Genomic DNA, 17,246 nt, shown 5'->3' with positions numbered 1-17,246 from the left:
CCTTACCACTTTCCAGTTCCACATCGCTGGGATGGTAGACCATGGAGGTATCCTCCTGAATGAGAGAGAGATATACAGTATAAACAATAAAAACTCCATTCAGTTGAGAGTAGGGCAGTGGTGTTCTGCTAGTGTAGATGACGAGATTCCCTCCAAATGGATGCTCCACCTCTGCATGGATTTGTCTGAGGGGATGTTGTAGCTTTGGAGTGCACTGTCATAATGATTGGGATCCCTCATCCTACCCTCCACATAGATGTTAGTTCCCAATGGTTGAGTTTTGGATTCAGAGCTAAACCAATCAATATAAGTCCTCATATGTGTTCAAGTTGTGCCTGGTCTCTCACTCATTTTGCCTCAAGAGCACTACCCTAGTGTTATGGGTCATGGTGGGTGCACTTGTTGGTTGATCTGCTTCATCATCTTGCACTACCCCTCAATGTCTTTATGCCAAGGATGTTACTACGTTTGAGGTGGTTACAGTCTGTTTGATTTGTGTAGGATGTGTTATTTCACATTGCCCTTTTCATAGATCGATGGTGGGATTTCTCCCTCAGATCAGCTGAACTGGATGTGAAGATGGTATGATCCTCTGTCCTTCCCCTGCATGGATGTTAGTTCCTGGCAGTTGAGTTTTGGATTGTAGTTGACTTACGAACAGTATGATCCTCATCCTACTTCCGCATTAATGTCAGTTCCCGGCAGTCGATTTTTGACACAGTTGACTTGCCCTAACCACTCTACACCTTGGAGTGCATCCCTTATTTTAAACACATTCTGTTCATCAGGGAGATTGAAATTATAATATATTGTGGCTAGGATCATTGTCCAACTGTTTTCTCTCCCATTGGGATGTGCTTCTCACAATATTCTACCCAGATCTGTCATATTTTTTCCACATCCAGGAGAAGAGTATACTTGATACAGAAATGATGTGGTCTCCCATGTATAATCCTCTTATTAGAGGGTCCTTTGGATGCTTTCAAAGAATGCTTCTACTTTCTCTCTCACACACCGGTCCCTCCATCTATTCAATGTGGGATTCTAGCTATGTATGTGAGTGGAAGTAAGGTACCTTGTGGGAAGTTATAATTTTTCTACACTGAAAATATATTTACTTCCACTCACACTTCTCACCTTTCCTTACCACTGTCAACCCGGTGCTTATGCTTCAGCCTAAACTCATAGTGATAGTTAGGTAGAATGGTATAGGGGGAGTCTTATGAGTCATGTGGGTGTGTGGCACTACTATTGGTAGAAGTTTGGCACATGATAATTTGCATGCAAGAATCAGTTAAACCATGTGAATTGAGGGGTGCGTGGGAGTGAAAAGCTTGTGAAAAATATTTGAAAATAGAAGGCAGCACTGAACCAGAAAAGCTATGTATGTGAGAGGTAGTAAGTAACTGTCGGGAATACATTTTCAGTGTAGGAAAATTATAACTTTCAAAAACATCTTTCTTTTGTACCTGTATATAATTTTATTTAATTCTTTAAATTTGAATATATTTTACATTTTAGAGGCAAGTTAACTGTTGTATTGTGTTTCTTTTCAGGAATATAGAGAAAAATTGCAAAAAGTAACAAGAGTGCAGAATGAATTGAAGTCCCATCTGCAGAATCTCCCAGATCTGACACTTCTTCCAAATGTTACTGAAGGTTTAGCCCCACTTCCCTCTGCTGGAGACCTGTTTAGCCATCGTTGAAAAAGCACGTAGAGAATTTCTGTATTTAATGTATGTGGCAGTGGTTTATTGGTGTAGCTACACTGAGCCAGCACATAGTTGTATATGTGAGTAAAACAGGAAGAACTCTACAATTAGTGTTGTCTAGGAGATGATTCATACAATTTTTATTACTCACAGAATGTTACTAAGAGGGCGAGCTTATGTACAAAATGTTGTAAAAATTTATGGACATCATTTCTGTCACAAACATATCATTGTAAATAAAAAAAGACAAAAGAAGCTTTTTAGTACTGATGCTTACAGTAAAAAAATAGTACCTATACTAAATCATGCAAGAAAAGCATTACAGTTTCAGTACAAAGATAATAACTATGTAAAAGGATGTCAATATATATCAGAAAAAATGGATTGTTACATAGATACAAATATATGCATACAGTATCAATGAAAATATAATAAATAAAAGGGAAGTCAAAACTACCTTTACTGCCCATTCAAGCTTTTAAGTTAGAAAACACATATAAACTAGTTTTAATACAGATTGAATGAGAAAATGAAATACTGGGCTGTCTTAGATAGAAAATAAGATCGAAATAATGAGCAGTAAGTAACAACTAAGTAAGTTAAATAGATATTAATACTTCTGAGTATACTGTTTACTTTTAAGATAGATCAAGTTCATGTACTGCATTTTGATTACTCTTTTTTTTTAACTCACCACAGTGAATATTAATATATTTCGAAAAAATATATGCACCATTGACACTACTAAGTTTTCTTCTGAATACCCAACAGACAAGCTGTTTAAGGTACTAAAAAGAAATATGAAGCCCAATCTATGCTTCAGTTCATTACCTGTCACTGAGTTAGACCAGTTTCAAAGAATTCTACCACTTACCTATCATCAGTAACTCAGGGCAATGGCAAATCAAAAACAAGACTAAGCTTCTTATAGTGTTAACATCAATAGGTTAGTTTGAGGTGTACTGCCCTTTATAGGCTTTTTGAAACACACTAAAACATTTGAATCACTCTAAACAGTTGTTACCCCAGCAAACTGTATACTGCTACAACAAGAAAGAGCCAAAACGTAATGGTAACTAGGTAGACTTGTACTAGGAGTTAGTACATGGCATGTTAATAGGAACATGTTACTTGATGTGCATTGATGATAAGATTATTCTGTGACAAATAGTTTAACGTTTAAATAACATATGTCTAAAATATCTCAGTACCTTGAAAATATAATGCATATTGCTTGCATCATTTGTGAGAAGTCTTATAGTATGAAAATAATTGCCACTGACTCTTCTAATCTTTATTTTGTAGAATGATTTAGTGGTTATGTAACAATGCTTCTGCGTTCTAAATAGATCTTATAAGATGGATTATGTGGTTTATCAACGAGTTTGTGGAATCTTAAAGAATTTGATGATAAAGCCCATTATTTTCTGTGAATTCTGTAAATTATGTGTAAGAGCATATTTTCTCATTTGGCTTTTTACACCATATATTTGAAGTTTTTAATTGGTGTTAATAAGACTTAAAAAGTTATCAAGTGATTCGTCAATCCAATATTGGTTACATCATACTCAGTCACTGTCAGCAGGGCTGAAGCAGGATTTTGTCATTTGGATCTGTAATACATACCATTTCACAGTCAGGCAGTCACTAACAAAATGTTTAAATAGGTTTCTTCATTTAGAATTACAAAATTTCTTCCTTCACAGTGAACCTACTATTAACATTTGGGTGTACTGTATCTACTACTTCATGGCTTATCAGTCATTATTAACAATTTTGAAGCAACTTCTTATTTGGGCCTTAAAAATCTTTTACTTATCAGTCTGCCAGTCATTGTCATAAGGTTAAAGTTGGTGTCTGTTCGTCAGGTCTACAATGTCTGTTACTTCACAGACTGTTAATCAGTGCTTAGAAACAGAGATCATCATTTGAGCATACAGCATTTGTTTCTTTATAGTCTGCTGGTTACAATCAACACTGTTAAACTAGATTTCCTTACTTGGGTCTACATAGGGTGACTATATGTCCCAGTTTTTCTGGAACAGTCCCATTTCTTGATAGTTTGTCTCGGTGTCCCCTGAAAAGTTCTCTGGGTGCACAACACATCCCATTTTATGATAGGCATCAAACTGTCAGCCACATTGAATCATGAATGTAACAGGCCTACTTGACTTGCTCATTGTTGTAACACATACTCTCCTGCATCCAAACCCTCTCAAAAGTTCCATCTGTGCATGGTGAGAAACCCAGGTCTGAATGTGGGGACAGTTAAGTCAGTGCTCTTTGTAAAAACACATTTACAGTCATGTACTGAATTTTATAACAGATAGCCATGAACTGAATTTTTTTATTATTTAATGAAAAAACAGAACTTCTACATTTCATTCATTCTTCACAAAAATATGTCTTAAAAAGTTTCAAAGTAATGCTAAACCTAAAAGTAGTATGTTTGACAATGTTACGTATTCTTAAATAAATCCAAGTATGAAGTAGCTTATTTTATGATGAATTGGATATAGTGAATAATTAAAGATTTTTTGGATACATAATTTGACTATTTTTGTTCACTTTTTTGTGTTTATCATAAAAAAAGTAGTTGAAGTTATTTCAAAAACATTGGAAATATTGTAGAACAGTTGAATAAGTTTAAAGTAAATTAAATAAAAGTTTAATTATTTCAAACTTGTAATAACCATTTTGAAATTAGGAGCAAGGGCTAGGCTGTCCAAGGTTTTTGGTCTGGAAATCTGGTCACCCTAAGTCTACAACATGTTTTCTTTACAATCAACACTGTTAAACTATATTTCTATATCTGGATCAACATGTTTTCTTTACAATCTGACAATTACAGTCAACACTTCCTTTGGGTCTACACCCTCTGTTTCTTTATAGTCTGCCAGTCATTATCAACAAAGTTTATTTTATGTTTCATCTAGAAGGTGTGTTATATTGGTAACACCAAAATAGTAATTGACTACTATACTTGTTGCCTCAGTGTCTACACTGTAAGGATCTACTCCTTGTGTATATCTACACTGTCCATTATTCATTGTCAACAGAAAAGATCATGATTATTTATTTGGGTCTTGAGTATTTGTTACTTCAGTGTCAAAAAAATTGAGTTATTCTTCTTTTTTATTTGAGTATTCAGTACCTGTTATTTCACTATCAACAAGACTGAATCATGCTTTTTTATTAAGGTCTTCAGTTTCTGTTACTTCACTGTAAACAGAATAAAACAAAGCTTGTTTATGTGAATCTACAATATCTATTTACTTAATGTCAACAGAATGGTAACATAGTTTTTATTGGGTTTTTAGTATATTATAACAGAATATGAGTGCACTTCTTTTATGAGTCTACAATATATTATAACGTAGTGTAAGTAGAATATAAACATTTTATTATTTGATAGAATATGAAATTATGAATGTACATTTTTTAACGTTATTAGTATATATTGTGACATTTTTGGCCAGTTGCTGTAAAGATAATATAAATATGTATTTCAATGTTTTCAGTTTCTCTTACCTTAGAGTCGAGACTAGCACTAATGTCAGTTTATAACTAAAGGAAAAAAATCCAATATATTAAACCACTGACAACTAAATTATAAAACTATAAATATTAGGTACATTACGAAGCAGTATAAGGGAGGTATGGAATTAAGCAGTAGAAGCTTGAATTAACTAAACTGTCATACCAAATATTTTATTTTCTTACTGTTTTCATTCAAGACAATTGGGTTATTTTTGCAGTCTTAAAGAAAATTGTTTCTGTTTGATATAATTAAGATGCATAACCAAGTCTGGCATCATATTCTGTCAGATACTGTTGTTAATTAGGAATATATGTCTGTGTAAATTTTTTTTTCTACAATGAAAACTTAACTTATATTCATAAAGTTGCAATCTTTCTTTTTTTTTCATTTGATTTTTTTACTTAGAAAATTCAAGTGGACTGAAAAGAACATGTTTAAGTGATGAATAATATTATAAACATCACTGAATATATGTATTGTAGTATTCTAATACTATCCTGTTTTAATTTATTAACTGAAAATTATAAGAGATGTCAACAAAATGCTGTATCTTGGAGCTAGAGGTTTTAAAAATCCAGGTATCTAGATTATTCCTGATTATATGTTAAGTTCAGTTTTCAACTAAAGTACTTTTGTGCTTTTTTTTACCACAACTTTCCTATCTGTAATATCATGAAGTAATTAGTTGAATTGAAAACTGCTGAAAAGATTATCTTGCATTAGTGTGATTCTATTGTAATTAGCTTATTTTTATGAAACAGCACCATGAATGGCAATTGTAACATCACACTTATGAAAACAAGTATTTATTTAGATGCTATGATTAGATTCTTTGTCATTAATTAATATTTCATGAAAATCTCTGACCAAACTAAATGAATAAATGTTTTCTTTAATGAACAGCTCTTGATACTAAAAATAAGACAAGAACTATTGAAATAACAAATAATGGTTGATAAAGCCTAAGCTTAAATGTATATCCAGCTTCACTGACAACTTATTTTCCAATAAACATATGTTTTGGGTCACTCTTTTAAATGTTATGCCAAATGTTGTATCACTGAATTATGAAATATTTGCTGTGCTTTGTGAATGTATAATTTATGTAATCATTGTTTGTTTGAATAGTAAATTGAAGTACATTTTATCAAAGAGTTTAGGAAATTTAATTTGTTAAAAGCAGTTTCACAATGAACTAAATAAGTATGAAGCAGCAGTAACATGAAGAAAGTATCTCGTGATCAGAGATTTTTTGATAAAAAATTAATGGAAAAGAATACCAGTTCTTCATTTTAAACTGAGATTATATGCACAAGGTTTTTTTTTTAATTGAAGACATTGTATCCAGAAAATCGTTAAGTGAAGATTTGACAAAAATGACCTATATGAGAAACTTCAGAAACTTGCCTCATTGACATCACATTGGTATTTTAGAAAAAGTACATAAATAAACAATTAATTTACAGTGGTAATTTATAAGAATTTAGTCTCGGTTAGTATAATGTTGTGAGAGGTACATAAGAAAATGTATCTTTTGTGACCTTTGACTAAAAAGTGTGCTTTACATTTAAATTTTATATAATTGGGGGACAGTTTCCTTCTAATGACATTGCTGTAAAATTTGGTACTGTCCTTAGAATTTGGTGACATCTGGTCACCTTAGACTACATTTCTTTGGTAATTAACTGTTTATTGAGATAAGGGTTTTAGGATTGTGAAGCTTTTAAAAGGTTCAATCAAATTTTTTTGCATCTGATGTTTATTTGAGTAACTAAATACATTGAAATTATTCTATACTCAAGTTAATAAGTATGCTCATTGTTCAAGTTGTAAGTTATCTTGATTAAAGCATCTAGAATTACTTAAGTAGCTGAATTTATCAATCTTTATACCAAACTCTCAGGCTCAAATAAAATCACTTTAAGATTGAGCTTGTAGTGAGGAGCTGCTGTATCCCTCAAGTGACAGAAATTCATAAGATATACAGTATTGAACTTTAATATAGAAACAGAGGAAAAGTGGGTATATAATGCAAATTATCTTCGGCAAATATGCACAAACATTAGCACAATGCATTATGACAGAAGATATGCAAAGACATATTAATACACTGTGTAGAAGATTAATATTTGGAATATGAGCCCATTGCTCTATATAGGGCTTGACATCATACCTTCATGCTCCAATACAGTTTCTCAATGAAGGACTATGGTATGTTGTTCTTAATATCCTGTAACACCAAATCGTCCAAATTGTTTGATTGCTGTATAACATTTTCAGCACCCATATAACACCATATGGCCTCAATGATGTCCATATTAGGACCTTGTGAAGGCCATAACATTGTTGTGAGTGTTCCATCAACCTCTTTACGTTCCAATAGGTTTTCACAATATTTGTTGTATGCTTGGGGTCATTTTCATCTTAAAGATGAAACTCTGCCCAATAAGATACATTTCTGACATGGTGGTTCAGAACCTGCTTGTATCTGTCAACAGTCAGGGTACCTTCAGTTCCGATACGGTACATTACCTCCACTCACATAAATAGCTATTCTCATTCAGTGCTTCCTCCATATGCAAACAATTTTTTGGCAGTACTCGCATTCAAATGTTTTTTGCTTTTGGTGTTTTTCGTGTGCTTTGCACACGTAAATTTAATAGTTTCAATTCCAAAGTGGGATTTCTTCATCAATTTTTGCATTATATTGAAGATGCCTTTTACTTTAACTTAATTTCCCAGTCATTTTTTTTTCTCACACACTTGCATTTGTCTATCAAACAATTTTGTTTGATTCATATTTCAGAAATGAATTCTTAGGTACATGTTACCACTTCAGGTATCATATCTCCTACAAGCACTCTTTCTCTCCGCCGGGAGATTAATTATTATATGGGTCAACCACTTCCTCCTGAACATGCTGAACCTGTTTGGGTCAATGAAGATTTTGATAGCCTTTTTCCACCACTGGATTTTGCCATGTCTTCTTATGCCCAACCTGCAAAATCAGCTAGGCCTAATATGGCAATTTTAGACATGATTTCTCAGGTATGTGATGTTTTATGCATTTCCCCAATTCCCTATAATCCCTGTCCTTCTTTGTTGCATCATAATTCTTCCTCTCCTTATTTAGTTTGCCCATCCTCACCGGACATTAACATTCATGCTGAGCAACTTGCTTCACAATTGGTTGAGGGTACCTCACCCTCCACAGACTACAGATTAGTTTGCTTTGGCTTACCGTCAAGCTAACTCTCTGTTTCTTGATTCTCAGCAATTGGGGTCTATTTTACCTGTGTGGGGAGCAATCTCTGATTTTCCTGTGTGTTTAACCCATACCCAATTTTCATGCCCTTGTCTTACCCTTACTTCACTTCTATGGTATTTATCTACCATCAATCATTTCCGAGGCAATACATCGAGATCCTGAACGTTTTTCGAGGGACAGCTTCTCCCTTATTACCTCCACATTGGCTCATTTGTCATCTTTGGCTGTTGCTTTTCACACGTGGTTTCTCAGTTGTTGGGATCTTTTGTGTCAGAATACGGCCTTGTCCCAGGTTCATTTGCTGCCCACTTATCTAAGGGATTTATGTAAGACCCATTTCCTTAGGCAGTATGTTTTCGATCATGTGTCTGAGATTTTGGAATTATGTGTGGAGTCTGTGCATCAAAACTCTAACCTTTCCTCTTTGGTAGCTCGTTTGTCCTATTCCTGTTTTCCAACCCAGTCCTTCTCAACCATTACCTCTTCCTCCCTCCAGGGGTTCTTCATCTCCTTTTATTTGACATAGCTGGGCATGATGCCAACAGTACTGGTAACTACCCAGTGGGTTCCAGTCTAGTGGGAGCTTGATTGTGCAAATCTGTTCCCCTTTAGAAATCTTTTGCTACAGATCAGTGGGTTATTTGGGTTTTATCACAGGGACTTATCTTCCAATTTCTTCCCCCTTCCTTTGTCTCAAATACCCATTTCCTTGCCCCCAGTGGCACAGCGGTATGTCTCTGGACTTACAATGCTAGAATCCGGGTTTTGATACCCGTGGTGGGCAGAGCACAGATAGCCCATTGTGTAGCTTTGTGCTTGATTACAAACATATAAACCCAATTCCTTCTATTTGCCTCGGGATCCTATCACCTGCCAGCGTCAAGAAGTGTCAGCGTATTGGTATGTGGCTGAGAAGTCTTATCATATGAACATTCTGGAGCTATATGTCGGGCTTTGATCTGGTAATGATCCATTCTGACAATTCTACGGTGATTGCTTATCTCCATCACCAGATTTGCACGAGTTCTTGGTCCCTCTGTAATCCTACATTGGATCTTCTTTTTTTGAGGCCATATGCAAGATATTCATATCATTGCATGTCATGTTCCGGGTGCTTTCAATGATGTTTTCCAGTGGCTTTGCCATATCTCTCAACCACAAACTACCTCTTTTTTGGTTTCCAGTACCTCATCCTCTTGCTGTCAATGCTTTCAGCCAGGATTGGACCAACAAATATCTATATGTATATCCTCCCATTCGACATCTTCACTGGGAGATTTCGATCATCTATACCACTCTGTGTCAAGTCCTTCTGATTGCTCCTTACTGGCTGCCCCAGCCATGGCTTCTCCAGCTCCATCTTATCCCTCCATTACCTCTTCCTCTGTCTCCCTCCCTTCTTCATCAACCTTGGTCACTGGTGCTTCATCCAGCCCTTCATGCTTGGTATTTATCCAGACCTTGGTGAGGAGGTCCAGCTTTGTGCTGGCGAGTAACTTCATTTCTGGCTCATTCCATTTGCCCTTCTCCATGGAAGTTTATCAATGTCAATGGAACATTTTCTGCAGTCAGTTTATGGGTTGAGGGTTTTCTGCTGATCAACTCACTGTTTCTGATATTGTGGAATTTCCTACATGGCTTCGTGATTGAGGGTCTTCTATCTCCTCAGTATCAGGTTTTCAGGCAGCTTTGTCTTGCATCTTTTGTTTTTCCCGATGCTGTATTATATTTACCTCTTCTACATTTTCCATGTTAATGTGTTCCTTCCGGATTCATCGTCCACTACAGGAGGCTACCCTTCCAGACTGGGATGTTAATGTGGTTTTTCACTGCCTCATATTGCCTCTATTCAAATCACTTTCCACATGCTCCTTGTTTCATCTTTCCCTTAAGACATATTTTTTTCTCCTTTCAGCCTGTGGATGATGGAGGTCTGATTTCTTTGCTATTGATGTTTCACGTACTCTTTATCAACCTACATATATTCTCCTTTACCTGGATCATCCTTTCCACCTCAAAACTTTGGCAGCTATGGAGGGAAACATCTCCTTTTTGCTGATTTCCCTTCCTTCCATTTCCCACCTTTATTCAAGCTTTATCCAGACAGATATTGCTCTTTGCTGTTATACTGCTTGCATGGCTTCCTTCCATGGCATCCATTCCCACCTCCTTATTTCTTAGCAGCATTCTTTCCCTCACACTGGTCCCTCCATCTATTCAATCTGGGATTCTAGCTATTTATGTTAGTGGATGTAATGTACCATATTGGAAGTTATAATTTTCCTACACTGAAAATATATTTCTGATAGGTTCTTACCTCCACTCACCCTTCCTCCCCACTGAAAACCGGTGCTTCCATCTTCTGCCAAAACTCGAAGTGATAGTTTAGGTAGAATGGAATAGAGGGAGTCACATGTGTCATGAGAGTGTGTTGCACTCCTATTGGTCAATTCCAGTGGAGGAGAGATAGAAGGCTTATGGCAGGCATAAAAATATTTTTTGCATATAGAGGGCAGCACTGAATGAGAATAGCTATTTATGTGAGAGGAGGTAAGTACCTATCTGAAATACATTTTCAGTGTAGGAAAATAATAACTTTTATGTAATTCCCTGACATCCTTGGCTGAAGTACAGCCCCACCATTGTATTGATCCACCCCATGCTTTACTATAACTTTTGTGTACTTATTGTTATACTGCTCTCCAGTCCACCTTCGAACAAACTGCCATTGATTATTGTCAAATGGTTTAAACTTAGATTTGTCTGTAAAGAGCACTTTTTTCAAGGTTTGAACAACCCACTGTCACATTTCTTTTGCCTATTTCAGTTTTTGGTTTGTTGTCTCTTCTCAGTGAAAGTTTCCAAGCAACTATGCACTCATTGAAACTGTTCTTGGTTACTGTGTATCTTACTTTTCTAGAATAAACATAACATTTGTACTTGCAGCAAGGTCCTTCACAAGATCTCTACTGGATCATTGTCTATCCTGCATAAAATTCACCCTGGGGAACTTTACATCATTTTTGGATAGTTTGGATTTTCTTCCTCAACCACTTCTGTTGTTAACAGTACTAGTTTCACAATCCATCTTCAGGATCTTGCATATAGCACTGGAAGAAACATGAAATCAGGCTGTGATTTGTCTATAGGAGTAGTCTTCTTTAGTCAAAACTTTGATTTCTATATGCTTGTCATTTGTAATTCCCTTCCAGGAGCCACCATGTTCACCACAAGTTTCAGACTCTAAAATTGTATCACTTCCTGTGCTTATATAGGCTTTAGGCTGGTTTCATACTTTCAGATTAGTTACTTGAGTGTCAGTCATATTATGACATGTCAACACTGCATTAGGCACATTTCAATTTTACACAAAAGATATTATTCTATCTTGTGTAAGTTTTATTATATACTCACTTTGTTCTCTGTTTCTTTAATTATTTCCAATATTGTAGGTTTGTTTCTTTTGATCTAAGTTTCCTAGAAATATGACAGTTTGTCAATGTCAGTGCTTAATCTTGCAAAAGATAAAAATATCATTAAATATCAATAGTTAGTTTATGATTTATCTATTCATAGAAGGTATTGTATAAAAATTGATAGGCTAAGGAGTATTGGTGCATTTAAAAGGAAGACTTGTTAATTTTTACATTTTTAAACTTCACCTACAGGGTAAAATTAAACAATTTAGGGGAAAGCTTTCAAAATGCTTAATATATATAGCAAAGTAACTATGCATTTTGAAATGAAATTGTGGCAGCCTGGCTAAAATACATTTATAATATTTGTGACTTTTATAAATATATATGACATTATGTTTATTATAAATATTTTCAACCTATCTTCATTTAATTTTATTGTTATTTCACCTCAGTACTTGTTTTAATTTTGAGGTATGTGTTGTTTTTGTTTGTATTAAGATTTTCTAATGTGTTTAGAAGCAACAGTTATAAGTGTTTTTAATATTTATTCAAAATTCAAGTAGTAATACTTCCAGTATGTTATTTGCATGTATTTTACATGCATTATTATATATATTTATTGCTATTTTCTTTGCCATATCAAACTTGTAAGAGGTATGCATTATATAATAGCATTAAAGTTGGTACTAGTCAAAAGTGATAGTTTTGTAACATAAAAATTTAAAACAATTTCATATGAAACTATAACTTCTAATGATTAAACATTTTCACATCAAAATCTCTCTTGGAACAATAAAAATCAATAGGTGACTATCCAAGAAATTCAACTATAGAACTAGTCATCTGTAAGAGATTTTAAATTGAGCAAAGTTCAAAGTAAATACTTCAAAAATTGGGTGTACTTAATTTTTTAATGTAGTCATTAGTATCACATACTCAGTTTGTTTAAATACATTAATTTAACATAACACAATTCCAACGAAGGTCTTACAACTTATACTATAAATATAGCTGAAAGTTAGGCAGTTATTCAGTAAATTAAATGACAGACCTTTGGCTCAGACATTTTCTTCACTTTGAAATCTTTATTAACAGCAAACATTAATTTTGCTTATTTTAACTTCAATGGATTTTCCCAAGTTTTTAAAAAAGTGAAATAAACAGTATAGCTATTATAGCTACACACAGCAATAATAGGATGAAAAAATGTATGAACTCATTCAATCTTATACACAAATAGAAAAGGATAAGCCCAACATAAAACAATAGTTTTTTTTCACTAAAAATTTGCTTGAATTAATAAAATAGGGTGGATTTGAATTTTTATAATGCTTTAGGCAGGGAATTATCATGTAGAAATATTTTATACCATGAAAAAAAAAATTTAAAGGCTCAGTGCAAACGTAAATATTTAATATGTATTCCCAATCATTATTCATTGAAAAATGAAAAAGGTGGTTGGACTAAAATACTAGCTTTTCTTATTACAGACTCTTTCAATGGTTTTCAATAAATTGCAATATAGCAAGTTGATTAGAGAAAATTATAAGAAAACTACCATTTCTTTTATGAGACGTAACAATATCATAATATGTAAGGCGTGTATTGTCTGTAACTAACAAATATGAGGTTTTCCTGTTATAGCTTGACCAGACATATTTCTAATCAGTGCCTGCATTAACACCAAGAAAAATATACATGTTCCTACAGCTAAAAGAAACATAGCCCAAATCACAAGGAACCTGCTTTTAAAATATGAAAGATCTGGATCCTTCTTCAGAGTTACTTTGAAAAGGCACAGCCCTAGAAAAAAAAAAAGTAAAAAATACATTTATGAACGTATTCTAAAATAATCAAATGGTAATATAATATTAATTTAACTGTAACACAGTATTACCAAAATTATTGGGATATCACCCATATCAAAATCTAGTGATAAACAGTCATTTAAAAGTTGAGATGTCATGAAGAAAGTTACTTGTGGCCTGTTAAAGAGGAATAGTTATTGGTAGTATGAGAGTTTGATACATTTTAGGCAGCTATAGTTACCTAATTTTACTGTGGGCAATGTGCCAAAGAAACAGAAATCCACTTGATGTGCTAATGTGGGATATCAGCCTACTCCACCCAGATAAACTGCTCTTTGGTTTATACAAACTTTGTATCATGATGTGAAATCAAACTGTACCTCTGACATTAACTCCATCACCCATGACTTTAAGAAAGAGTTCAGGATTACAGGTTAGTACATGTATTATATGTAGAGAGTTTCACTGCTGCTGGATTTCACAGAGTTGGAGACCATAAGCCACTCATCACAGCTATTAATGCAAGACATGATGAATCCCACCACTTAGTTGCTTTCAGATTAATGGGTTTGAGTTGATGGCAACCTGAGAAAAGTTTTGGGTATGACTCCTTGAGCCATGAAGAGTGAAAGAGTATTATCATGGTTTGTACTTGGTCCACCAGTAATATTTAATGAAACCAGGAATTCCTTTTTGTATTATGGTGATACTGCACTTCCTACATTGATGAAATTCTGTGATGATGCACAGTGCCTTAACACATACCATATCTATTAAATTTTATACATTATTGTCACACTGCTTTTGGTAATACAGTAGACATACAAGATTCTTTCAGATCATTCATTTAGTTTTGAAATGTAAGACAATTGTATGGGGTTATCCAATTTATCTGCTGAAACTCAATATACTATCAATGAAATCTGTTTAGTTACAGAGTCTTTGGTACTAGCATACAAGAGTGGAATTGTCATCCTTTAGGCTAAGTGGAAATCTGTCACAATACAACATAGAACTCTGTGATTTTTCACACTGGAAGGATAATCTCTGAAGCTAAAATTTTTTATCTATAATACTGATGATATAATTTCTGTATTTTCAGGGGATTATAGCTGTTGTTACCTGATACCTCTGCAAAAGTGTGAAATTTGTTTTACAGTGCTTTCCAAAGCCTTGAAAGTAGGTTATGAAAACACTAATTATAGGAATTATAACATATTTTTTCTGGGTAGATAATTTCTGTCAATAAATGTTTAACAAGTAAAATTATAAATAACTTGTATGATTACTTAAAGGAACAAAATTTCTATAATACTTTAGTCCAGCACACTTTATGTAATATAGCTATACCTTTAGAGGTTCTTTGAAATGATCAGTATATATCTCTATCAATGACGATAATAGTAAGTCATCCAACTTATTTTTAAGTCGTGTTTTTTGTTCATCATTCACTTTAGTACATTCCTTAATATTTAATAATAACTCGTTATATCACAGCTTTATGACAAAAGGAGGTATTCATATCACACAATCTTCAACAAATGGAACAAGATTTTAGAATACATTCTGCTAGTTTCAAAGTTTTGTGTTAAGGAAAATTTATTAAGTAATCTGTAGCAAGGTTAGTTGAACTTCAGAAAGTTAAGTGGTATATTAAATATTTTTTTTACTAGTTGATTGGTTTATGACTTTTCGCAGAAAAGAAACATCATTGTACAGTAAATAAAATATGCCAATTGGCAGGATGGAATAATGTTTTGTTGTTGTATCTGACCAGGAAAACAAATGTATCTTGCTACAGTCCATTAAAAGTTGATATAAATCGAAGACTTGCATTTAGTTTAATAATAATCGGAAATAATTATGTTATTGGGGCCTGCGGTAACAGTACTATTCCTGTATGTTTTACTCTTATGTTTCTAGTCTAATGAAATGCAGGCCTGGTACTTAGGGCATTTGACTCGCAACCTGCGGATTGCAAGTTTGAATCCTATTACTGAACATGATCGCCCTTTCAATTGTGGTGTTGTTATAAGTGATGGTCCATCCCACTTTTCGTTGGTAAAAGAGTAGCCTAACAGTTGGTACTGGGGAATGTTGACTAGCTGCCTTCCTTTTAGTTTTTTTATTTCTAACTTGGGGTAAATAGCGTCGCAGTAGTTTTGCGTGAAATTCTAAAAACAAGCAAACTGTAGTAATGTATTACAGACAGGTTTAAATTTTCTTCAATTAAGAAACATTTTTGGTCATTAGAATGACTCACTTTTTTGAGGAACATGGTTTATTTGTTGTTGTTTTTTTCCTTGGGGTATCATCTCCTATGAAATGTTATATATGGTAGAAGGAGATAACATCTCTAAGTCTCCTCCACTAAGTAAAAATGATGTAAATAGTCTACATTTGACGACTTTAAATCCAAAAATGTAAATATTTATGCTGAGCAGTTTAGTAATAAATATAAATGTTAAATATTTTCATTTGGTAGCTTTATTAATTTAGGGTTTAAACAAAATTGGGGAGGGGAGGCATCTGACTTTAGGAATTCAAGCAATGCTTTGAGACACTAGTTTCGAAGGTTGGATATTTTCTTGTTAGAATATTTGTTAATTTTTCAGTTTCATTTAGCATCAAACTATTTTTGTTTATAGATTGATGTATATATATATATATATATATGTGTGTGTGTGTGTGTATTTCTTTCCATTGACCTAGTTGTGTACGTATAATGATTTGCTTTTTAGTATTAGGTCGTCAAGAAATTAATGTCGCGTTTTGGAACACTTTCATTAACCACCTCCGAAAAACGTACATCAAGTATAATAATGGCTGGAGACGGCTTGAATGGGTAATGAAGAAAACTTTAATATAAATTTAACATAACAGCAAATGTACAGTGTTTCGACAAGGTTTTGTCATCATCAGGTACTGTTGCTGTTATGTTAAACTTATATTAAAGTTTTTCTTCATTACCCATTCAAGCCGTCTCCAGACATTATTAGTCTCAAAGTGGGTTCCTCGTTATCGAATTTGAGTACATCAAGTATAATAGTTAAACGAACCGCCTAAACGTCACGTTAGTGTAGCCTATATAATGTGCTAAGTTTAGTTTACTCTAATCCCTTATAGTGATGGCACACGACGAGACACACATTCGACATGTAATGCTGTTTGAATACAAGAAGGGAAACAACGCCTCTGTAGCCACAAATATTATCAAAGAAGTTTATAGAAATATTTTGAACGTTCGTAAGAGTCAACGATGGATCAGCAAATTTCGTGATGGCGGGGGCCGACATGTTGGAATTGATATTGATGCTCCGAAGACACTTGTTGTCTAACCCAAGGCAACACACTCGTGAAATGGCCTTGAAATTGCATATCTGTCATGAAACAATATGTAAACATCTAAGGAATATGGGAAACTCTATAGATGCCTCGCGAACTCTCCCATGATCATCGTTTCCAACGTGTGAGCGTTGCTTCGTCCCTTTTGGCGCG

At 34.0% G+C, this 17,246-nt stretch overlaps 2 protein-coding genes across 2 annotated transcripts in view; one reads left to right on the top strand and one right to left on the bottom strand.

Moving 5' to 3' along the window:
• The window catches only part of LOC106467318 (regulation of nuclear pre-mRNA domain-containing protein 1B-like), a 38,825-nt gene extending 28,053 nt beyond the window's left edge, over nucleotides 1–10,772 (top strand). The window contains exon 7 of the mRNA XM_013927662.2: nucleotides 1,557–10,772. Within this exon, the coding sequence (XP_013783116.1) occupies nucleotides 1,557–1,706 (150 nt within the window). The 3' untranslated portion in view covers nucleotides 1,707–10,772. The remainder of the gene's footprint in view (nucleotides 1–1,556) is intronic.
• Nucleotides 10,773–12,837: 2,065 nt separating this feature from the next.
• The window catches only part of LOC106467315 (putative sodium-coupled neutral amino acid transporter 7), a 15,568-nt gene continuing 11,159 nt past the window's right edge, over nucleotides 12,838–17,246 (bottom strand). Inside the window, exon 8 of the mRNA XM_013927660.2 lies at nucleotides 12,838–13,743. Coding sequence (XP_013783114.1) covers nucleotides 13,556–13,743 — 188 coding nt within the window. The 3' untranslated portion in view covers nucleotides 12,838–13,555. The remainder of the gene's footprint in view (nucleotides 13,744–17,246) is intronic.

Source organism: Limulus polyphemus, unplaced genomic scaffold (genome assembly GCF_000517525.1).
Source record: "Limulus polyphemus unplaced genomic scaffold, Limulus_polyphemus-2.1.2 Scaffold2565, whole genome shotgun sequence".
Classification (NCBI taxonomy): Eukaryota; Metazoa; Arthropoda; class Merostomata; order Xiphosura; family Limulidae; genus Limulus; species Limulus polyphemus.
The sequence above is the reverse complement of the archived record's forward strand: the minus strand, read 5'-3'. Positions and strand labels throughout refer to the sequence as shown.